Consider the following 25,787-nt stretch of genomic DNA (forward strand, 5'->3'; position numbering starts at 1 on the left):
AGTGTTCAAGGCCAGGCTGGATGAGGCTTTGAGCAACCTGATCTAGTGGAAGGCATTCCTGCCCATGGCTGGAGGGTTGGAACTACATGATCTTGAAGGTACTTTCCAACCCAAACTATTCCATGATTCTAAGATTCTTACAAAAACAGTAGTCTGTCATGAAATTTTCCATGACACAAGATCTACTTAAGCATATCATTTGACAACACTCTCTTTTTGAATTTCACACTGAAATGAAGACAAAAAGTCAAAAAAGTTAGGTTTAAAGTGCATAGGAGGATGTAGCAATATCCAAGGGCCATATCCTGATTACTGAACAACTGATATCCAAGCCATTATTCAGGAATGCAGGAAGGGTGATGAAGACTGTTGGCACACCTCCTCCTGTCTATGTGCAGAGTTACAAAAGTGAGACCCCCAAAAACTGGACTATTCAGCTTAACAAGAATTTTGTGGGTTTTTAGAATTATAATTAAACACCAGTCTATTTTCCTAACCTACCAGTATTCTCTGACTTGCAGTAGCAGCAGCCAGTTTGCACCATAAAAACAGATGAAGACAGTTGGGTAAAGTAGCTGTTGACATAGGTCAAGAGCATGGAAAATTATTGCAGATACCATTTCACAAACTGTAGGGGTCTAAAGTTGGATAAAAAGTCAGTGAATCCAGCAGAGCTAAGTGATGCATTCTTGCTGATTGACAAAGTGCTTCTTCAGCAAGGGTCAGTGACAATCCACAATCAAAGCAGTTGTCATAATTATGCTACATATTCTGAAAAAAGCAAGATAAAAAAAGAAACAGATGTTAGGACAGGCTGGGGAGAGGAGAGAAAAGAAAAGCAGAGGAGGAAAGAAGGCAACAAAGAATGCCTGAAATTACCACTTAAGCCCAAAGAAACATCTTGCACAACAGCAGGGCAAGCTACCGCAGTCTCACCCATGGAACAAAGCTGAAATTCAATGCACATTTTTCCACAGAAAACCCAGTCAGTCCTGATATGAATTAAGTGGTTTCCACCTACTTCGCTACATACAAGCAATCCATTGTAGCACTATAGCTATATTTCCACATCCATGAGGTACAATGATCTACAGCTGTGAATTTAACATATCTGAAACACCCTTTGCCTTTCCTCTGCAGCCTTCCCACCCCCACAGCTCCGAGCTCTTCACAAATATCACTACGTATCAGCCTACAATTGTGCGTAGCAGCAAAGTCTTCTTCCTGCTTTAGGAGCAAGACTGTAGCGGAATACGTTGGGAAGGGAAAAGGGCACAGCCCAGCTAGCAGTGGAGAAGCACAGTTTCTGTCCCAAGGCAGTTTATTAGCAGACAGAGCCCCTGGGAAGGACAAGCATCACACTGAAATTCTGGAGAAGCTCAGCATTTCTGCTGATGGCCAGGACCCTTGTGCCACTGGAAAAGCAAGGAACAACGAAAGGCAAAAAGACCCACATTTTCTCTCCTTGGAGAAGTCTCAGTGGCTTTTCTATTCATAGGTGTGACTGTAGCAACTGCTGAGTGAACGTGGCCATGGCCTCTGCCCAACCTCCCCTCTTGCGCACTGTACCACAGCAGACCACAGAGCAGTTCAAAATTACAGGATGAAAATCACACAGCAGCTTTGTGGCAGAGCTGAGAACAAGTTCCAGTGAGCCTGGGCTCCTGCCCGGTGGCTTCCAGCAGCACCAGCACCAGCTGTTGTAGGCAAAGCGTGTCTCAAGCAGTTGGGGATTTTTCCCTTCCTCAGATCTGAAGTGCCCTAACCAGCTCAGATGCTCTGCTTCAGTTTCTAAAATAACTCAGCCTTGGAAAAGTGAGGAAAAATCTTTACTGCACTAGCTTAAAAGCAACTCTCATGTTTATACAAGGTAGTTCATCATTTATAGCCACAGGTCATACAACTCACCTCGTAACAACTCAAGAGCTACAAGGCAACACAATTTAAAAAAAGACCTCTTAATTGATACGTCAGCTTGGTATAGTACCTAAAGCACTGCTTACACCATTACGTACTATGTTAGTATATCTTGTCTTGGGACAGTAGAATCATCTAGAATTTCAATGCACCATGAGGATTAGTATTAATATCACTCCAAACTAAAACTGATATGTCATAACTCCATGTAACTTAGACCTAAACTTGCATCTTCTTAATAAACTGAAAAGTTGATGCTAAATCCAGTCTCCACTAGGGGATAAAATTTTAAGCTCTCTAAACTTAATTAGCTTTGGAGTCTAACATCTGGCAGTTGAAATATCTTGTGTTTTATGTTTATAGTACTGTAGCAATGATATATATTGAAAAAAACTGTAGAAATTTCTGATGGATTTTTTTTCTTGTCATAAATCATTTTAGTCCTTCAGACATCTGCACATGCTAATATAAGATGGCCTTAAATCATTTACTAAATGACTTCTTAGGAAGACAAATCTCTCCCACAGGGTCAAATTGAAATGTCAAAAATACCAGTGTAATTCCAAAGGTGTTGATTCAGTCAAGGGTTTGCCGTGGCTTCTATTGTCATAGGTATCCACAGCAGTTCAGCAAATCCAATGAGAGTTAGTGAGATAGTAAAACTATTCCATAATTAAGTGATATATAATATCCAACAGTGGTATACTGGTCTTGCCAAAGCAAATACTTCTCTTGAGTAGTCTCTTCACTGACCAAAAACCCTTTGAAATTGTCCTCATACAGTATCATTGCACTCTACAAAGGAAGAAACTATCACCTACTACTCAGTGTAGTTCCAGCACTTTTGCTTAATGATGCTTTGCCAACAAGGAAATTTTTTTACATAAATCCACCATGGAAAAACTCATCCACAAAGCATATACTAAATATCAAATCAAGCAGCTTTCTGATCAGAGTACTTTAAACCACAGGAAAAGTTGGTCCTACTTGGGTTTTTTTGATTGTGCCTGTATCGCTACTGTTTATATTCTTAAGCATGAGAAAAAGATCAATTTTTTTTTTCAAATCTGCCTTTTATGTATCATATACTTAGAAGTAGGTATTCAAAACTCAGAATTGAGTGAAAACTGCCTGTATCAAGTTTCAGTTTTAGAGTTTTGAAATATTAAAAATAATTGGGTTTTGCTCTTTATGGAAGTATCAGTTGCATATTTTACACCACCCCATTTCACCAGTTATTTGGCAGTTCAGATGCCTTTGTAGCACAACTTGGTAAATACTCCTATTTCTTTCATGGTCGGAATGTTTGTCTCTGATCTATCTCTTCAAATGAAGAGAGGGGAATCGTTAGTGTTGCCTCCTCTGGCACAAGCTTTAGTGAAAAAAAAAAACCAAAAACCCAACAACAACAGAAAAACGCCACCAAACCAAAAAAAAAAAAAACAGAAAACGGAAACATTCTGTGTCCTTTTAAGTCATTGCTGGCTTAATCTCTCTCTTTCTCAGCCTGTGACCCAAGCTCCAGTATATCTCTTTCTGTCCTGAACTGCAGTCTTGCAGCTGGCAGTTAAGTTTGCTGCTATTAAAATATTGATTGCTGCAGCTCTTAAACATTATCATCATCACCATCTGAAATAATTTTCAACCAGCTACCACATACATCCAGCCTGAGGGAACACTGCAGACCACCCCCAGGCAAATGAAAAAGGACTGAAGTTCCTTTTCCTACATTCAGTAGGCTGAAGAAAAGCAAATGTTTTTTCAACTGAAGTACTATTCCCACACCTCACAAATTGCTGACAGTGCTTCCAGCGAGGTCGTATCTCTCAATTTCTGCGAGTCAGAACACATGAAAGCTGGAGTGATGCTTGATTAATGAACCTGCTTTTATTTATTTTAAAGCCTGGATGAAACAAGGCCATCATCTCAGCTTTGCAACTCCCGGATGGTCCCTGTGCACATTCTGACACTAGAAAGGTGCCAAGAACAGTCACTTAGTAATGGATTCATTTTTCTGTGCTCATAACTCACAACACTCGTCATATCATAAACTGAGAAAAAGAAAATAAAGAGGATTATTTCCATGGCTATCATTTATGGAATAGACCTTTCAATAGCATATACTAAAGCTTTTCAGTCTCCAATCAGACCATTTATATGAGGTTGCAGTGTGGTCCCTACAGTCTTGCCAAATTTTCTGTTATCTGTGTTTATGTCATTCGATAGCAATCTTTATGAGCTATTTCTACTTTGTCTTTTGTTGGGATAAAAGGACTTCAAAATGCCCTAATATAAATGTGATTCTTTATATGATTACTGGCTATGAATACTCTCTGTACCAATAAAATCTTCTTTCTTCTGACCAAGACAATCTTCAAATATGTAAACATGTATCTTCTGAAGTATACAAACATAAGCTTTGTTTGATATAATCTGGTATGTGCTACAGAAGTTGCCTGTTCTTGCCAGGGAAGACATTTCAGAAGCTTCAAAAACTATAATGGGTTTCATAAACTTTCCTATTCGTACTATTTTTATATCTCTGATCACCCATTCAGTTCCTTTACCTGCTCATAGGAGGGACTGAAAGACAAAACCGGACTCTGGGAGATTAACAACACATGTATTATCATCAGACAACAGGTTAAAACCACCTGATTGCATTTCCACTATTTGCCAGGACAGTATGAAAGTCAAGAGAGATGGTAAGAAATCTCAGTCCCTCACAAAGGTGACAGTATTAAATTTACCTAAATGCCTTCTTCAGACCACCTCATCAAAGTGTATTTGGGGTCATAACATGACAAAGAAGTTTACCATACATCTGCACAGAGCAAATCTCACTGCTAGCTTCCTGCATCAAAGGCAAGAGAAGCATGTTGACACAGCAAGCGCACAGGAAAGAAGCCCAAAAATGACGAAAAGAAGAGAAAAAGAGATCCACAAGGAAGTTGTTCTAGGAGGCGTTCTTAGCTGAGGAAAGGGAAGTTTTATGGGCATTTAGGTCACAGTGTCCAAACACATATGCTGGTCACCAAACTGCTATAGAGGAGCATTCTTCAAACTCACAGACAGTTATAAAAGTGTGAAATGGCTAGAAGTTGAAGCTAGATAACCTCAGATAAAGAAAAAAAAAAAAAAACAAAACATATTAAAACCTTCTGGAAACTCCCCATTGCTGACAATGTTTAAGTAAAATTGGAAGATTTCTAAAAGCTACGCACTGCTTCAAATAGAAATTCATTCTGCATTCTGGTGAGCCATATGACATCTGGTCAAAGATGGTTTGACTGGATGACCACAATGTTTTCTTTCAGTGTTACAGACTACGAGTCTATTGGCAACCATATTTTGGAGAAATAGTTTCTTAGGAACACCCTGGAAAACAGAAAACTGTTCAGAATTCAGAAATTCTGGTTTTATTATACGATCACACAAAGTTGTTATAACAGCTACTGATGAAACAGTGCATTAAGTCTCAGTTTGCTAACATACGTAAAAAGAAATTTTTAATTTGGATCCTTTACAGAAGCAAAGATAAACTGATATTCTGGCATTTATATTTATTTAGAACTTCAGCATCAATGGAAATGACAGCATTTACTCCCCGTCAAAAAAAGGGAAAAAATAATGTCAAACAATAATCTAGGTTAAACACAGCTTATGTAAGCAGCAGTCAACACACCAATAGATACGACTGCTTTAAGTGGATTACATAGAAAGGATTTAAAATGAGTGTTTTATTTTACTAAAATGTTGTTTGTATTCATAAAATGTTCTGTGTGACACCAAGAGAAATACAATTGCACAGAATAAAATACACAGTACTTGCTGTGCATTTGCTGTTTGCAAAAGCTTTTATTCAACTGTCAGCACTGTCCCCGTTTCACAGGTAGGGAGGCAGAAGCATGAAGGAGGGAAGCCGTACAACGAAGGCCACACGGATTCAAGCAGCACAACTGTGAAGAGGACGTAGCTGCTTGGCACCTCTTCTGAGACATTAAAACTTGCAGCTCACAGGACAGTGAGATCTGCTATAGTGAAACAGATCAGCCAAGGAAAATGAGCAACTTTCCAGTTACATTGGCTTTTTAAAATGATCCTAAAAGAATGGAGGTCATTACACACAAAAAGTTGGGCAGGGGGGAGACTCTTCCACTTTGTTTCGGGGAGGGACGTCTTTCCAGCTCCCTGTCCCCGCCTTTAATTACCTGTTAATAATGCCAGTTATGAGAAATTATCTATGTGTATCATGATTCCTTCCTGTTCACCATTTAGAATAGCTGGGTGAGATAACAACCACTAGCATTAAACATGACTGTCTTGCCTGTCAGAAGCAGGCAGACAGATACGCACAAATGTTGACACATTGCATCAGGAACATGCATTGCTGCCAGAAAGTTTTCCAAATGCAGCAGAGGGGGGAAAAAAAACCAAACAGAACGACCTTTAATCCATTTTTCTACGAATATTCTGCACTGAAACCAATATCATCAGTATCAGATGAAGCTGGATCCCCTCAGGAAATGGTGTGTAGAAGCTGTTCTGTCACATTCCTAGACAGCCTGCTCTGAGATGTGCCTTTCCAAAATGTGTTTTCCTTCAATCTCACCCTCTCGTGATATTCTGGCATTTGCCCCTGCAGGATCAGCTTCTTCTGGAACTGTGCATCTTTTCCTGGTTCAAAACTAGGATCTCTCCATTTCCACTCTTTCTGATATCCAGCAATTTTATAGCCCAATAGCCAAACCAGCAATTTGCTGTCTCTGCCACTAGCAATGCAAACTGACTCTAATAACAGCAAAAGCATGCTTAGTATAACATGAGACCATTGCAGCTGTCAGAGCCGCTGCCTTCCCTGGTAAACTCTTAGAACACAGATTCGAAATGAAAGCACTAATTCTCCTTACCTTTTTTTTAAAAAAAAAAAACCAACAACATTTAGTTGCACTATAATTTTTCACCTATAAACTCACTTTGCTGCTAAAAAACACAGGAACATGTACTGCTTTACTGGAACTGCAAAGAAACTCCAATGTTATTAACACCTACTAGCATCCATGGACTAGGGATTGCCAAGCAGTTTCCTTTATAACTCTCAGCTTTTACATTTTTATAAGTCCTATGATGAAATAGTCATCTTACACGTCTAAATTTCCCACACAAAGATTTACCTAAAGTGCTTTTATCGTTATTAAGGCCAAGCAAAATCCTGCACCAGTTCCTGAATTGTGAGAAGCATGTAACACCCTTTTCCTTTTTAGGCTGCAAATGGATTTTCTTTGGTTTTGTTTGTTTGTTTGTTTGTTTTTCTAACGTAGATTTGCATTTACAAAATGAAGCTGCACAAGCCTCTGTGATCTGGCTGCATATGCACTATATGCCCCTCACTAACGGTCTCACTTTGAGTGACAATGAGCACTCCCAGCTTGCATGGGGAGAGCCAACCAGGCAGATGTCCACTTAGCAAGACAGTAACAGCCACGTGTTCAGCAATTCTGACAGAGAGGGTCTGAGAAAACGAAGAGAATTTAGAAAGCATTTAGATAACTCAAGGTACGCAAGGTGAACCGAATGATGCCTAATTATCTTAGCCACACAGCATGCCGCATATACCTTTTATGCTCTCGGCAAAAGTGGCTGTGACCTCTAATAGTCCCTGCACAAATCAACTGCCAGCTGAAGACTCCCATAGCATGTTGCACCAAACTGGAGTCCATCCTGCCCAGATCATTTCTCCAGCCTTTCCCTCCATGGTTGCAACAGTTGTGACGCTGAAGCGTCCTCTGATGAAGACGTGTATGGACAGAGGCTTTTTTCCTCCTTGTTTTTGTTACTTCATTAATGTACACTTTGTAATTACACTTTGCAAACTTTGCAATTATGATATCCTGAAATGTTCTAATACCTACAGAATATAAGGTAAGAGCCGAAAAAAGTATTCACAACTAATTATCTACATCCTAAGTACTTTTATTTTCTGAAGTAAGATGACAAATGCTAAGGCAAATGTTAAATTTGCTGTTAGGTCTAGTAAGACATTTTTCTGAATTTATCCATTGCTGGGACTAGCACTGCAGCTCCAGTAAAGAGCTGTCTGCACAAGAAAATCACAACCACTATCACATATGAACAGGTTAGATTTACGCTTTAAGGTAGATAAATACAGATTTTTTGTTGAAATTCCACTACTGACAGTAGGGAAAACACATACAAAATTATTTTCCCTAATTTGTCCTCAAATTCAAGAAATTTAAGACATATGTTACATTTTGAATCTTAAATTGTGAATGGAGCACTGTATAATATTCACTTTCAGAAATATGTGTTCCCTACACAGCAGAAGTATCCCCTGAAGGGAGTTTTCCTTTCCATCACTCCTAAAGAACATTTCTATGTATTTCTGAAGGTTCCTAAACAAATTTCTGTAACTAGATCTAGACTACAGTCACAAATATTGCCACTGATCCTAATTTTTGCTCAACATGTTTACTGGAAAGAAAATGTATTTTAACACAGAACACACACTATGAGGAGAAAGCTAAGGAGTCCCATTGGCAGGAGCCCCAAATTCACCAACTGCAGAGAGGTCAAAGAACACCATTTCTCAAAAGAAAAATCCTCTGTGTTTTTAAACAGCTCCAAACTATGATTCGGATACAATCCAGCTGATTTTTTAAAGTCTTTAAGATTTATTATATTCAAGACACTTATTCTGCAAAATTCAGAATGGGTTACTTCTTTTTCTTTTTTTTTGTTTCTTGATAGAATGAGTCTCTTGCAAAGCCCCAGGCCACTGCATATGTGTAGGGTCTTTTGCTTCTGCCTCTCCAAAACCAGAAGGCTCCAAATACATCAAACTCAAGAGAATGATGAAATCTGCCTCATTTTGAATATTCTTGTCTCAGAAGATTTTAGCTACTTCTCTGAGAGATGTCTGAGTCCTTTCTTGCCTCTTTAAAGCCAGCCAACACTTTTCTCATTGACCATGAAGTCCAGAGACCATAATAGCAGCTCTACTGCAATCCATATAAACTGCTGAGTGCTAGAATGGGATATTTAACAGCTGGTCTGACAAGGGGCTTCTGTGATGTTGTGATAACTTGATAAAAAGGGTGGGGCACCGAAGTTTTTCCCAGAATACTACTGGTCAAAATCTTGACCCAACTCCTTGCCATCCTGCGGTCTTTCAATTTTCCTGCCTATCTCATTACCAGCTTAAGAAAATAATCATAGGAAAACAGCAAGAGAATGCAATCCTGCTGAATAATGTTTTTTTCATTCCTCAAACATTTGCTACACTAATTAAGTGAGCCAGTTAAAACCTCTTGACTAATCTCCAATTCTTGTCCAAAAATTAACAGTGAGATTGTCACTGCCAAGGAGTTCTGTAAAATGACCTGGCAACCAGAAAATTGGAATGTCCTGAAATCTAGTATTCCTTTTTAATGCACATGCAATTAGCGATATTGATGGGACAAAACCCCTTTGAGGCAAGTGCTAACAACTGGGATAATCAGTGGGATAATCATGATGAAACAGAAGTGTAAGTGTGAGGAATCAAACACAATAATTTATTTCAAGAAACACTTTCATACTCCCTGACAGTGGGTATTTTCTCTTCTAAAATTATATTACACTGAATTCCTACTGGCCATTTTTATGCTTTTAGTAGAAAACATCAAAAGATAATTCCACTGGGAAGCTTCAGTGACTATTTTTTGAGTGTTTCTTTAAGCACTAACAGAAAAAGTCAGTTATCTCATTAATATAGTAATGGAATTAAACATTAACAAAGCTTTTATTCTTCACAAATAAACTTCAGTCCCATTAGTGTTACAAATAAGTCCATTAAATATTTCTACCTATTACAGAGAAATGAAGAGAAATTACTGTTATATGATAAAATTTTCTGACTGAAGAACTGTTATCTCCTGTAAGACCAGCAATGGATCTGGCCAGTACAGTACAAGGGGAAGGCCATGTATATTCACATGATACTGTCTGAACGTGCTCTGGATTAAGCTTTTCGTCTTTAGGTTACAGTCACCCAAGATTCAGCTTTGAGCTGGTTTTTTATCATCCACAGACCAAACACGGTTCCACGTGCCAAAAAGGAACACCAAATTTTAGCTTGCTATTCCTCAGAACGATTAGACGTTTCACCCTACCTTCTCAAGTGTTTCAGGTACTGGGTTGGTGCAGACAAGGGAGAAACCTGCTACAAAACACAGCTGCAATTCCACTCTGCTATTGCTCTACTCACTGCGGTTTATCACTGTGGTTTTCCTCTAGCTCTAGGTATATTGTGAACTGCAGTCTAGTCCGTACTCGGTCACAAATGAAAATAAGTCTGATGCAGCCTCAGCACAGTGCAATTATTCTTGATTCCTGCCGAAGCAACACAGATTTCCCAGGGATTTTTGCTGATGGAGAATGTAGTTTAAGCTAAAAAGAATATACCAGGCACTCCTGTAAGTACAGATTTCAATCACCATTAAGCAAAAAAAATAGCAATCAACTTGTTCGACTTGTCCAAACTACAACAACATGATGAGTGGCTAGAACAACACTAATTACAGCAGGATCTAAAGCAGTTCTTTGCCAGTGAACAGCAACTCCATATCTCAAAAAGCCCTGAACAAAGATCCAAGTTATAGGACTATTTGCTCGTGTTTACATGAAACATTTTAATACTCCGAAGGCAGGTGCTAAAGGGAGATGTTGCTATGCCCTCTCACACATTGTGATTCAGCTCATGTTCTAACTCACCCAGCAACAGGCTCCTTGGAAATAGAAAGTCTGATTCTTGATTTTGACTGGCTAACGATGGAAGGATTGCTCATGTAAAAGCTTTTTGAGGCAATTAAATAAAGAGTCCACAGTGGTAAATATTGCATTACTTAATAACTAACTTAAACCTCCAGTCAAACTCTGAACATGGAAAACAGTATGACGGTTCCTATTATTTTGCAACCAAGTAGAGCAGTATCGATTCTTTGTCCTCTGAGTGCTTGTACAGATTATGGCTACCCAGTCAGACATCAGCATCTCACCTGGTCCCAGTGTTTAACTGTTGTGTTATTCTATTTGGCTAACAAAATCCTTTTGTTCACTAATGAGGTTTAACAGCTTCACACTTAGCATTGCCAACACGAAACAACCTTACTCATAACAACATTCTCATCTGAATTTCTCTAAGCTCCAAGTCCACGATGCTGACTTTTAAAAGCCCAGGGTTTTAGTACTGTAATAGCATCCTTCATTCCTGCTGAATTTTGTGCCTTCTACATTAAATTAGAATTGTTCAACGCTTTATTTTCTCCTTACTCAACCTCATGCTGCAACCTTGGAGCACTTCATAAATAATTGGCAAACACAACTTGACGATGATCTTATTAACATGGAAAATTTTAACTCTCCTCCCTATTTGCATGAACAGTCTGATCCAGAGTGATCGACTGTATGTTTCCCAAAGGCATGCTCCACAAGTAGTGGCATACTCCTTGCCAAAGCAAGACCATCACCTTGTGGTGAAATCCATCTTTTCTCCCACTCTTTAGACAGCTACCTCCCATATCAACCCAGGATATTATATAGCAATATGAACAGGTGTAACTACATAGCAACATGAAGAAACATTTACCTGTGACTGCTACGGTTCTGCTCCCCTCTGCACTCTCATGAATATCCACAATGCCCTACCAGTAATAAGGACAGGATTCTGGCATTACTTTCCTATCTTCTGAAGACAGCACAGATCATTGTGTATTTTCTCATCAAAGATATACCTGCCAGCATTTTACACACTGCTACCACCAATTAGTTCTGTTCAGCTTATTATGGCAAAAAAGGATCCCCCTCCCTCGCCCCCAGCCCGGTACTAACCCTTTTTTATCACCAGGTCATACAGATCTGCTCTGTATGTGGTTAGGTCAGGCTGGGTAAAATGTAAATGCCTGAAGTAATGCTTCCCCAGTCATTCTGATCCTGGAGCAGAGGGACAAAAGCATGACACTTCTGCAAAGTCCTGCTCAAGCAGGGTATCTTGCTGAAATTAGGTAGCGTTACTTCTTATTTCAGTGGAAGTGAGGCTGGAAATCTTTCCATTTCTAAAAGATGAGTGAACCTGACCCATCAACCAGGAGTTCAAGTCCCAAATAAACCTACCTGAAATTAACTAAAATTTTAAAAAGATGAGATGTCAACTTAGTTGAGATCGATAAACACTAATGCTGTAAATTTTTCCCCATTAGTAAATGTGACACTTTACAGGAACATGAATTATTAATTTTACATTTTTGAGCATTGTTGTGGGACAGGTATTTTTCAGACGCACTGTGATGCAAAGCACCAGGGACCTCATAAGCAAAACGGAACAAACTTTAGTTCGTATGTACATCAATTTGAATATATTATCACTCAAAGCTGCCTTTTATTACCTTAAGAATTGTGTTCTAGGATTATTGCTTTGCTGTTTATGCTACTTGATTCTGTGGGATATTTTTCACCATTTGAGTCACAAATTTCATTATCACAGCCCTTCACTACAAACTCTTCTTCTCACGTAATAGTTCAGTATAAAAAGACAACTTTCCCATCGATACTGTCCATTTAACTTCTATATATTATTGTCATGCGTAAATGCTTCAACTCTGACATTTCATTGGAAATGCAATCTCTTCAGTGACAGAAAAGCTCCACCTGATTTTCCTTATGCTTTGTATTGATGTAAAGTCTGACATACAGAATGAGGTTGCAATCATTATTTGCAATTTTTTCCACTTTGTGACTCTTCATTTCACCACTGCAGCAAATCCAGAGGTGCATCACAGCACCGCAGCACCACCACCCCTGGAAGTTCTGTAATAGTCTGATTTCAATCAAGGGCCTACCAGCAATAATAAACTCAACTATTTAATAGTTGAATTAGAGCTTCGTGATACCTTTCTGCTATGATTCTGTCCATCTTCCCACTTCTTTTGTCTCCTGCTCCCCTTGTTCCATGCATTGTAGTGTCACCAAAATAACTTGGCTAAGGAAACTCTATGGAGCTAAAAAAGGCTCTCAATTCATGGTATGGGGCTTTCATTGACCCCTGCCAAACGCCACCCACAAGCAGCATATCAGCTGGAGAGACTGGAAACCTCTGTAATAGATTTCATTCAACACTTAGCTTTGATGCATAGTACTAATCTCTGCTTTCAATCCAAAAACTTCTCTCGCTTCTTTGTTTTTCAATCAACGCATACAAAACAACATATAACTGTACACAGACCTAGAAAAGATGCTGTGGACAAAGCTATGTTTCAAATTTTCTACATGACAATCTATCTTAGGGACCTCAAAGCCTCATTTGGGCATGTCTACCTAAAACTACTTAATCTGTTTCATTTCTAAATGACAACACGTAGCATTGCTATGTGTGGATGATAATGGACAAAATTGTGTTACACTGCTTATCCTTTATCTTTTCATGTAAATACAGAGTAGTGTTTGGTTAATGCTGAGAAAATTGTCAAAATGTCTAAGCCACATGTTTTCACTTTATGTTCCCTGTTAGATCTATTCATATTGTCTACAACTGTGTCAAGAGGCTTTTCCAGAAGTAAAAAACAAGCCAAAGATCTTCAAAGCAACTTATTAATTGAAATTGACAATGGCGAGATTTTATATTACCTATATATCTTTCCCTGTGCATTCATACAATGAAATCAAACACTATCCACACATGTAGTTTAGAAATACCAGATTCCATAATGGTTATTCCATTATACGCAGGTTATTTACACAATTAATTACCACTCAATAAAAATTCCGTCATTTAAAATTTCATAAAGGACGAAATTAGTGATCCACATCTGAAGCAAGCACAGATCAAGTTAATTGTGTGTGCATGTTACATGGTGAGGGTTTTAAGCATTAAGTAAACTACCATTAAATTATTTGGAAAGTAAACAAACCGCAGTGTTCCTTTGTTCACAAATACACATGCCATCTAATCTGCTGCAAATATTGGCATTAGATACAGTCACACTCATAAAAGTAATAGCATATAGTACTCGTCCTTTAAAATTCTCACAGGCTTGCAATTTGCCTTATTTAAGGTTAAACCTTTTGTTTTTAAAAGGTCTAGCTTATACAATGCAATTAAATTTCCAGTCTGCTTTAATAATCATAGAATGTTAAACACACTGAGGACAAGCTGGCCTTTATTCTACAAATACATGTCCATATATTGACATGTCTGCAGCCACATAAGAATTCCCAAGCCCAGGTCCAGTGGAGTAGTCACAAAGTCAATTGCAAACACTTTTGCCAGATCTACGTATTAGACTGTTGGCTTCTCTTTGGGTAAAGAATTATTAGCAGGGTTGAGAACCTTGCACAACCCTCGCTAGAGCTTCTCAATATTAAAGTGACATTTAACAATGATTCAGAAATTCTGTACCAGCAGCAGTACAGATTGGGGACAAGACTTAAATGGCGTAACATGGAAAGCGCTGGAAAATAATCAATGTCTCTGATTTTCTGCTGTGCTCTGCCTTATTCTGGCGACAGTATTCTGGGCTGGCTGCCAGAGGTGCAGAAGGGGTGTCTGGAAGATGGGTGGTACGTGCACTTGTGTGTAAATCGCTACATCTCTGTGCACACAAGAAACAGTGTGGACTGACACAGATACGAACACTTCCCCTTCCCTTTGCAGTATCGCCTTTTCTATGTGCAGTGCTTGTTGTTTGAATGGTGGGTCTCAGCACTCATGGGAACAGAGATTTGGGCCCTGACCATTTTCATACTACTCCCTAAAATAAGCTGCTCAGCAGAGCTGCCGGTGCTCTTAGAGTGTTAAGCAGTTCAGCCTTATCAACACAGGGGTGAACATGCTATATGTGCGTTTCCCATGTCTTGTCCCATCCTCAAGAGGAACTTCAGCCCTAAATACCGCTTTCCAGAGGCATTCCTGTATGATTCTCAACCTGTACAGTGTCCATCTATAGCACTCAAACTGTCTTTTACTGATAACTGTTACTTCTTATAAATTATTCAACAAGTAAAACCTGACAAATCCTTTAGAGTCAACAGTCATCACCCAAGGACTTAAAAAAAGCTTGACTCTGTTATCACCACTGAAAAATACCAGGGACTTGGGGGTTTGTTGGCAACAGTGGGTTGCATGAACAGCATAAAAAAGCTAATGGGATCTTCCTCCAAACCAGAGGAAATCCAATTCTACAGTCAGTGATGAAGCTACTAACTACTGAAATTAAAGGATTAAAACAAAAGTGTATCTTGGGTACAGATACAAGACAATAATACACTTAAGTATAAAATTATTTTGTAATTAAATTATGTAATTTAATTATGTTGACAGTAATTAAATTATGTTGACAGTTGCCTATTATAGTATATACTCCAAAGATACAACACCGTTTTTCAAACATATCTTAAAATTAAGATCGGTAGGAACTGCCAAAAGGACCACAGAAAAGAGCATTCTTATTTTAATCCCTCAGACACCAAGGCCGGAAAAAGACCAGAAAAAAGCAAGAGAAACTTTTCTCTGAACATCATACCATCCCACATTGCTCATCTTTATTCTGAAAGCTGGTTGATGTACAGAAGGAGATCTGCAGACATGAATGTTGCACATGTGCTTTTGCAGAGAAGCACAGCACAGTGATTAGTGCATTAACAAAATTCCTGTACTCCTCCATGAATAATGTTGGACCTTAAGTTCCAAGAATAGCACATACTTAATAGCATGGTATTGTCTTCGCTTTGTTTTAATGAGAAGCAGAACCTTAGTGAACAGATAGTGTGTCAGTTCTTGTAATGCTATATGCCATTCAGGTGAATGTCCTCTGGTATGATATTTCATATAAAAAATGCAAAGGCTTTTGCCTCAGACACATAGGTGGATTTTCTTACCTTTGGTTCCATTGAAATGAAGCTGTGGGTACCTCTACTTGAGAGAACTGACCTTTTAATTGTTTTACTATGGTAGAAGTGGTAGTAATCCTTCAGTGTTCCAATCTGTAAGAGGAGAGAAGAAAAAAAGAGAGGGAGATTTAATTTATGAAAACCAGTTTTCTGTTTTTCATTTCTAAAAGTCTATAAATTATGCAATTTCCTGTGTGCTGAAATGCTACTTGAACCCACTGATCATCTTTCAAAAGGAGGACATATGATATGAAATGGATGGAGTGTCCTTGAGGCAGTAACTGCATAACCAAAGATTATAATTGAGCTGCTTAGTCTGGCTGTATCTACCTTTTTAATGTTTAATTTATATGCAGTACTTTAAGTAATTCTATATCAATCTATATCCAAACTGTCTTCAAATGGCAAGTATAAAAATCATCAAATGGCTATATGGATATTATAAAAGCATTCCATCTAGTTTGCTTAAGGAAATGTACTGTAAAATGCACTAGATTCAGTTATTTATATAATTAAATTATAAATAGCACATTCACAGCATCAGACTACAGAACAGGAATAGGTTTCTCTTTCTGCCAAATGTGGGCAAGAAAGAAGTAGAAGAAAGAAAGATGGAAATGGTAACTTCATAGGATAATGAATAGCTTGAAGTACAAAATCAATTCATGCAGAATTGCAAATTTCACAATGGTACAATAAAAATACTACTTATTCATCCCATCAGTACATAGTAGCAATGTAAATATTAAACTACGAGAGCCTTCACAATTTGACAAAGAAATTTTCCTTTCCAGAGTCATTATTATCCAAACATTCAAAACTTCAAACTTTTGTTTCACACACCTATAAACAAACATTCAGCGTCCTTATCTTTAGGGAGAATGTCTCTCCAACTCATTTGGAATTTGACCTTCTATTGCACTGCAAATCTTGTGAGACACAATAATTTAGTTAAAAGTTCCTTAATGATGACCAAAAAAGGGACAATTAAGCTTACTGTCATTACAAGTTGAAAATCAAAGTGACCTCAGAAAACAGGCTTTGTTTTGCAAATAAATCTGAATGAAATCACCAGAGAGGATGAGCAACACTCAAAAATTCTGATTAAAAAAAAAACAACAAACCAAACAGTATTCTGAATTTGCATCTGTAAGAATATACATGTAGGAAACTTGAGAGTTTAACAGTAAAGGTTCAAAAAGAACTGGAAATACGCCACTGAAAAACTCCAAGAATATGCTTTTAGAATACTAGAAAACAAAAATCTTGAGAAAATATCAAAGTACACTAAGAAGAAATATTGATAGAAAATTATTATTCTCAAGGAGTACTTGAATATTTGAGCTTAAAATTTAAATACAGGGGAATAAGGGAAAATCTTTTTGGAAAAAAAAATTATTAAAGTCAACCTTTTAAACTAATTCACCTAAGGGGGAAAACTGCAATAGGGTCTAAAATATTAATACCAGTGTGTGCAGTTAGCCCATTGATATCTTAATTTCAGGAAGAATGACTTATGTTTCATTTAAGTTAGTACTGAAACATGCAGTTAAACCAAGTTAGTTTACCATAAATGAAACTGGACTGGGTTTGACTAAGCCTAATCAAAGTATATTAGCACTGTGATAATAATTTTCCTGCTAACTTCCCTTTGAAAGGCAACTCCAACTGAAGTGGTACAACTGTAGCGTGGATGAGCCCGGTCTCACACCTCCACATGCATGCCTATGAATAAACCCTCCTTAACACATATGGAGAAATCTTGTGGGGATCTCAAAGAGCTGCAGGACCCTGGGCTTTCTGGGGAGGTCCTTGCTGACTGGAAGCTAGCCAACATTATTCCAATTTACAAGAAGGGCATGAGGAAAGACACAGAAAACTGCAGACGTGTTAGTCTAACCTCAGTATGTGGAAAATTATGGAGAAGATTATATTGGGTGCTATTGAAAGGCATTTAAAGAATAATGCAATCATCAGGTACAGTCAACATGGGTTCATGAAGGGAAAGCCCCATTTAATTAACTTGATATCCCTCTACAATAAGGTCACCCTCCTAGTGGAGGAAAGAAAGGCAGTGGATGTAGTTTTTCTGGATTTTAGCAAGGCTTTTGATCCCTTCTGATACTGTCACTCACAGTTTCCTCCTGGACAAGAAGTCCAATTGTAGGATGAGAAGGTTCATGTTGTGCTGGGTGAAGAATTGGCTAAAGGGCAGGGCTCAAAGGGTTGTAGTGAATGAAGCTACATCTGGCTGGTGACCAGTCACCAGCGGTGTTCCTCAGGGCTCAGTTCTAGGGCCACAATAGGGTTCAATATATTTATCAATGATCTGGATGCAGGAGTTGGATGCACCATTAGCAGGTTTGCTGACAATGCCTAAGTGAGAGGTGCTGTTGACTCTCTTGAGGGACAAGAGGCCTTGCAGAGGGATCTAGATAGATTGGTGCATTGAGCTATGATTAATGGGATGTAATTTAACAAGTTGAAATGCTGGATTCTGCACCTGGAATGAATTAATGCCAAGCGTAAATCTAAATTGGGAGAGGAGTGGATGGAGAGCAGCCCTGCAGAAAGGGATCTGGGGGTGCTAGATGACATCAAGCTCAATGAGAGACAGCAGTGTGCCTTAGCAGCCAAGAGGGCAAACTGCATCCTGGAGTGCATCAAACACAGCACAACCAGCTTGTCAAAAGAGGGAATTATACCTTTTTTATTACATTTATTGTATTTTTCCTAATATCCAATCTAAACCTCCCCTGGCGCAACTTGAGGCTGTTTCCTCTTGTCCTATCACCTGTTACCTGGGAGAAGAGACCGACCCCCACCTCTCTACAACCTCCTTTTAGGCAGTTGTAGAGGGTGATAAGGTCTCCCCTCAGCCTCCTTTTCTCCAGGCTAATCAACCCCAGTTCCCTCAGCCGCTCCTCATAAGACTTGTGCTCCAGATCCCTCACCAGCTTCATTGCCCTTCTCTGGACCCACTCCAGCACCTCAGTGTCTTTCTTGGAGTGTCAGTGAACACAGTACTCATACTCAAAATGGGGTCTTACCAGTGCCGAGTACAGGGGGACAATCACTTCCCTAGTCCTACTCACCACACTGTTCCTGATACAGGCCAGGATGCTGTTGGCCTTCTTGCCCACCTGGGCACACTGCTGGCTCATATTCAGCTGGCAGCTGACCAACACCCCTAGGCCCTTTTCCTCCAGGCAGCTCTCCAGCCACTCCTCCCCAAGCCTGTGGTGCTGCATGGGGTTGTTGTGGCCCAAGTGCAGGACCCAGCACTTGGTCTCGTTGAACCTCATATAGTTGGCCTTGGCTCGTCGATCCAGCCTGTCCAGATCCCTCTGCAAAGCCTTTCTACCCTCAAGCTGATCAACACTCCCATATAACTTGGTGTTGTCTGCAGACTTACTGAGGATGCACTCAATCCCCTCGTCCAGACCATTGATAAAGATACTAAAGAGAACTGGCCCCAATACCGAGCCCTGGGGAACACCACTCATTACCAGTTCAGGTCCTTGAATGACTCTAGAGGAGGGCAACAAAGCTGGTGAAAGGGCTGGAAGGAATGCCCTGTGAGGAGCTGCTGAGGACTTTGGGCTTGTCTAGTTTGGAGAAAAGGAGGCTGAAGGGAGACCACACTGATCTCTGCAGCTTCCTGAGGAAGTGAAGTGGGGAGGGAGGCGCTGATCTCTTCTCCCCAGGATCCAGTGACAGGATGCATGGGAATGATTCAAACCTGCATCAGGGGAGGTTGAGACTGGATATTAGGAACTGTTTCTTTACTGAGATGGTGGTCAAATGCTGTAACAGGCTTTCTAGAGAGGTGGTTGATGCCCCATGACGTGTTTAAGAGGCATTTAGACAATTTAGACAGTAGACCAGATAATCATTGTATGTCCCTTCCAACTAAAACTATTCTATTCTATTCTATTCTATTCTATTCTATTCTATTCTATTCTATTCTATTCTATTCCATTCCATTCCATTCCATTCCATTCCATCACTTTTTACTACATTAACTAGAGTTTATTCTGAGTTTAACAGCCTGTAGCACGTTAGCATCAGGCTAGTGTTGTGCCCTTTTTGAATTATTATTTATATTAAACATTGAAATTTGGTGCCAGGGTTAGCACCAGTGCAGGTGATGGCATGCTTCCCTGAGACAAAGGGGTGTAATCAATCACTTCCTTGACAATTTCTGGATTCATCAGTAGCCTCAAACAGAGCTGAATGCTAACTACTGGAACGTGACGCTACTCTTGCACCTTAAGTCCTCAGAGACCAGTAAAGTGCATACTCACCATACCAGAGTACTCTACAAAGGTTACAGACCTTTTACGGATCTTGCTGTCTTCAGAGTGAATCGGAAATCTACTACTCTGCGTGTGTGTGTGTGTCTACACAAGCACACACATTACGGAAAAGACACAGCTCAAGCAGATAACTGTATTTTACCACTGCACAGAACTACATAAACAGAAAGGTTATATTTTAGGGAAAATAAACATATGTTCTGCTTTGTGCTATACAGATCTCAATATCACACAGTTCTCTGTGTCTTGTCTTGCACCAGTTTGAGGATTTTATTTATTTATTTGTTTGTTTGTTTGTTTCTAAAGATAAATTCTAGCTGACCTCTCTGAGGGCATCCAAAACAGCAAATTTAGGAGATGACCTAATTGCACTCCTGGAGGTCCTAGAGTTTAGGACTCCACAGATGAGACTGGAGGGATCTGCATGCTTTACCTTCCAGCAAAATGGGGACAGCCTGAGGCTTTGTAATGTTTGACAGCTGTGCTCCCTCTGAAACCTTGGGCTCAGGAGACAGAATTAAGCCCTTAGAATTAAGCGTGGCAATTGTAGAGCCATGTCTTCCAGGCACCACTAGTTTTCCTATAACAACAATTATTAATAATAATAATTAATTAAAATTTGAGATCTACAGCTTTAGTTCATATCTGTCAATGAAATAAAAGGATCCCAAATCTTTTAAATGGAATTTAATTCATATTCACTAACTGCCAGTGCCTCTCACAGTAAGGTAACACCAGCATTATTAAAAATTTTATTGCCCTCTTTTCCCTTAATGGGAATTTACTTAGACCTTCCAAATCCTTGGACCACTTGGAGAACAGTTAAACCATGGAAATATAGCACAATAAAACTTCCCATTATGGATGTTCTTGTTGAATTGTTTTTTATACTTTCAAATACCAGGTCTTAGAGGCACTCTCAGAGGAAAAGCAACGCAAAGACAGAAACACCAGACTGCAGAGCTAACTACCTTAGAGACTGATGGCAATTTAACTGTTTTATCCTTGGGAAATCTTTGTAATCTCCTTTTTGACCTGGAGGACCTGACTTACTTAAAAAGAAATAGAGAAACATTCCAGAGGAATTGCCTAGTCAAAAGCAAGGAGAATGGATGGCGGGGGCAGGGGAGACTTACTCTCTCTAGAAGTAATCTACATCACTGCACATTTTAAGTAGATATATACATACATTTTAACAGTACCATACTATGTTTATTCAAGGATAAAATAATTCCTGGAAGTAACAAACCTAAAATATACCACGGTGGAATCCCAGAAAACCAGAGCATCTGCACATTTACATTAATTTTATATTTATTAGGTCTTATTTTCTATTTAAAGTTGAGAAAATGTTTGAATTTTAAAGATAATATGAATCAAGAGACCAGCTTTCTAGGTTTGTCCTTGGAAAATATTTCTCCCATATGTAGTTTTATAGTCTAAGGCAATATCAAGATAATTTAGGACATAATTACTGAATGAATTCATCTACATCCACATTGTGTCCTCATAAACCATAAGGGAATACAAATGCTAAAGCTCCATGTTAAATATATGTTAAATATATATATATATATGATCACCAAACTGACATATCTGACAAAGCTCTGAAACTACAACTGAAACTTCCATGTAGCAGAACATGTGCTGGGAAGTCATTCAAGATAATGGGAAGGAACACAAAAGATGCCTACCCAACAGTTTCTTATCTAGTAAGTAACTTTTTTTTTTTTTTTTAAGAGAAGAATCATCTAGAGATCTGGCTGCAAAATACAATTCTCTGAATTGAAAACAATATACTGTTGAGTTGGTGAATTGGTGTATATATTGTAATGGTCCCTGTTTCTCCAGGCTTTAATGACTTTGGTCCTAAATGGATTGAGAAAGGCAGGCAGATCAGGTCCAAATCTGGTTCTGAACTCTATAAAGCACTAGAAGAGACAAAGAAGCACAGATTTGCTACCCCTGTGCAGACCTGGAACATAAACCACTATAAAGAGGCACAGCAACGTATTTCATGTGGGGTTGAAGGGCAGACTTCTTTCAGAATTGCAACAAATTCCCCAAGTGCTAAAGGCCTTGACAGAAGGAAATACCAAGAACAAAGAGATGAAGTTTATCAGGTTTACTACCATCATCTCATTTTGACAAAACCACTTCAACTATATTTCAAACTTTAAAATGTTTAAAAAATTGTCACATTATACAAAGTACACAGGAAATGATGTTTCAGAGCAAAACCGAAAACATTTCAATCTGAAATGGTTGAAACAGTATGCATTGGTATTACCAGAGCTTTTTTCCCTGCATTAAATGCCAGTCACAAAGTATTTTGACAGAACCAAATGTTGACACAGGTTACAATACTGCTTATGCTCCTCTGATGCCCACCCCTCTGTAATGAATATGAAGGAGGTGAGTTCATAGCCCTTAATTCTGATCCCCGTTGGCCCCTCGTTATCCACAGGTGAAGACAGGTTCATTCATACTACAGAAAATGGACGCTCCCTTTCTTTCTTGTGTCCTTCCAGACTTAGGAAGTATTAAACATATTAAAACCAGGGATATCAGCATTTACGTTCAAGAAAGCCCTGCAGAGGCTGATAGTTGTTTTTCTGACCTACTCAAATTAAAGCACCCATATCTGGAAAGGGTATGTTCATCCAAAACCTGGAACCTGAACTTGGCGTGTATTCCAAGCAGCAAAACTATGTACTGGAGTTTTTTAGGGGGTGGTGTGGTGTGTTTTTTTTCCATAGGATTCTGCAACAGTGACCACACTTTTCTAACCTCCAGCATTCTTGCCCACACCCCCACTGTTGGGTCAGCACTGACAGATCTCTATCACATTGAGGCTGCAGAAGCAACCACCACGAGGACAGCTGCAGAGCTGCTCCCCCATCTGACCTGCAGACTGAGATGGGGGCTCTTTTTCTCCCAAATGTACACACTAATCAGAAGCTTTTTTATTGGTTTTGTGGGGGTTTTTTTGTCATCAGAATGGGGAATTTCACCTACTATGTGTCATTCACAAGAAATACTAGCAAGGTTTGCCCACATATGGCACACTGCAGTGAAGTGAAAAATTGGACCACCTCCAGGTTTGGACAATTCAGGGCTCTCACAAAGACCTGTTTATGAAATATTTACGAGAGAGAAGCACAGGCCCTACAGATCTTACTCAGCCTAAAACCTAAAATGCCAGCTCTTCAGAAGAGGCCTCTATCCAAATACTTAAGCTCTCTGCTAATCCACTGGTGGTCTGATAGGCTCTGAATCTGTATGCAAGGGGAATATCTACCGTGTGTGTGGGAAAAAATGCACTTTTAATTTGCCCAAACTTAGCTAACTAAAAGGATTTGAAGCAATAGCAGAACCAAGGTGATGGGGGTACGAACACAAGTTGTCACCTCAGATGCAATCCAGACTACCCTGCAAGACTGAATTCCAGCTATGCTCAAATGCCCAAGTAACCCAGTTCTCAGCTCTATTTCAAACCCAATTAGCTAACAGAAATTCAACAGCCCATGTTACAAAAATATCGCTGTATGCGCTCGAGGTAGGAATAGCCTAACTTGCCAGTTCGTATCTTTGCTTCTTTTACGTTCCTTTCTCTTCAGGTTTGTTTTAAAGGGGACTGATAAGTCTGCAGAGTGTTGCTGTTCCTGAACAGTGACACTCTGAACAAGTTGGGCTTGGTCTTAAATGTATCCCTCCTTATTAAATGATTTTTTGAGCCTCCTAGATGGAAAAAAAAACTATACTGTAATCAAGAGTTCTTGCTCAGTTTGTTAAAGCTTTGGTGTGGGGGACAGGACTGTTTTGCCAGAAAAAGGAGATTCGCTTCTGAATCACCTGCATATGAAAAATAAACAAAACCCACAAACAGGCAGATAAATTAAACTGCATGGCTATTAAAGCAGAAACATCAAAATTTCCACATAAATAAAACGTGTTGCATCTCTTCACATAGTAGGAACATGCTAACACTTTACCACCCTTGACATTCACTCTGCTTCTGTTTAAATGGGGAGAAAAACATATCAACTTATGGAATTAACATATGCCATTCCGGACTTCTTTTGTATTTTTCACTCATGTTTCAACTATTTGGATGGAGAAATTTTGTCTGGGCATTTACCTTGAGCTAGGAAAGTACAGTTTGGCTTTTTAAACAGCTGATGTCAAAAATGAATAACAGAGACATTAAAATAAAGTAGCTCTGCATTATGTTCTTTCAGATAACATCACTGCTGTTGCTTACATGCTATTGTATTGTACTTTAAAAATAGAGTAGCACATTAGCTCTCTGTAGAATTAAACATATGCTTTCTAGTCTTTAAATGTTTCATGTGCCCTTGTTAATAGGATAAAAAAGTAACAATATCCTGAGGTCAATTGTAATTCTTGATATCATTCTAATTCAGTACCAAGGCTGAGATTTTTTTAAAGTCACTTCATAAATTTTAATGTGAATTTGAATCCGTATGTATCTGTTAGGAAGCTTCCTAGATAATATCTTCTGCATACAGGTTACTTTGTACAGTTAAAACAAATATTGCCAAACAAAATTCTGCTTTTTGAGATTTCAGTACTTTAGTGCTCTCTTGGTAACCTTATTTAACATATGGAATTACTTGGAAAAAAAAAGAGAAAAAAACTAACAACCAAATAACAACATAGAATGTTTTGGTTCATCAAAAAAAAATGTTTTGTCATGTAACATAACTAAGTTTTAGTATAACTATCTTTGCAAGAATGGGAAAACATTAAGTCATAAAAGAGCTCACAGGTCTCAGGAGGTAATATGAATTTAGATATTAGAAAGATATAAATTAGAACTGTATCATAGCTTTATTCTAATACATGCTAAATCACACTAAGACTTATTCATTTAATCTACCCTACTATACAGGATGAACAATCCTTCCAAAGAGGATTGTGGCATCTTTTTTGGATTATATGTTCATACAAATCCTGTGGATATTGGAATGAAGATCCTTCTGCCTTATTAATTGAGTTCTGAAAGGAGGGACAGGTTAGCTGATTTTCTTTAAAATAGAAATACACTTTGATCACATTTAATTACAAACAATGCTACTTCCAAAAGTGCAGAAAAAAAAGAACACTACTCAAGCCAAATCATAAAAAGAGAAATCTCAAAGACACCCGTCAGGTAAATAAAGCCAACAAAAAGCTGCCTGAATAAAGACCAGGTGAAAATTATGTTTTGAGTATTACACAGATGAGCACTGGAGAGAACTGTGCCTTATATGCCACAGGTCACACAAGGCCACAGTAAATAACATACTGCTCCCAAAAATTATGACAGAAGCAGAGCCTGAGCCTGGCCCCTACCTTTCTCTTTTGCAGCTCTGAGAACAAGAACATGCATCAGTCTTTACAGGACAAAAGCTGGTAACCTCCTTGAATCTGAACTGCGCTGTGCATTGGTACCCTCTGAACACGTGCTATGTGGTACCACTTCCCTAGGGACGAGGGCACACAAATGCACCCTTGATGAAGGTAAGGATGAATAAAATGTGACAAGTGAAAGATACCCGGACACTATGTTGATTGTTCAAACATTAAATTGAAAGAAATCTCACT

The 25,787-nt window shown here is 38.8% G+C and overlaps 1 protein-coding gene across 2 annotated transcripts in view; it reads right to left on the bottom strand.

The window, feature by feature from the left end:
- The window catches only part of PCSK5 (proprotein convertase subtilisin/kexin type 5), a 253,679-nt gene that overhangs the window by 208,261 nt on the left and 19,631 nt on the right, over nt 1–25,787 (bottom strand). For both annotated transcript variants that reach the window (XM_063320402.1, XM_063320403.1), the window contains exon 2: nt 15,847–15,951. In XM_063320402.1, coding sequence (XP_063176472.1) covers nt 15,847–15,951 — 105 coding nt within the window. The remainder of the gene's footprint in view (nt 1–15,846; nt 15,952–25,787) is intronic.

The sequence above is a fragment of the Chroicocephalus ridibundus genome, chromosome Z (genome assembly GCF_963924245.1).
Source record: "Chroicocephalus ridibundus chromosome Z, bChrRid1.1, whole genome shotgun sequence".
NCBI classification, from domain to species: Eukaryota; Metazoa; Chordata; class Aves; order Charadriiformes; family Laridae; genus Chroicocephalus; species Chroicocephalus ridibundus.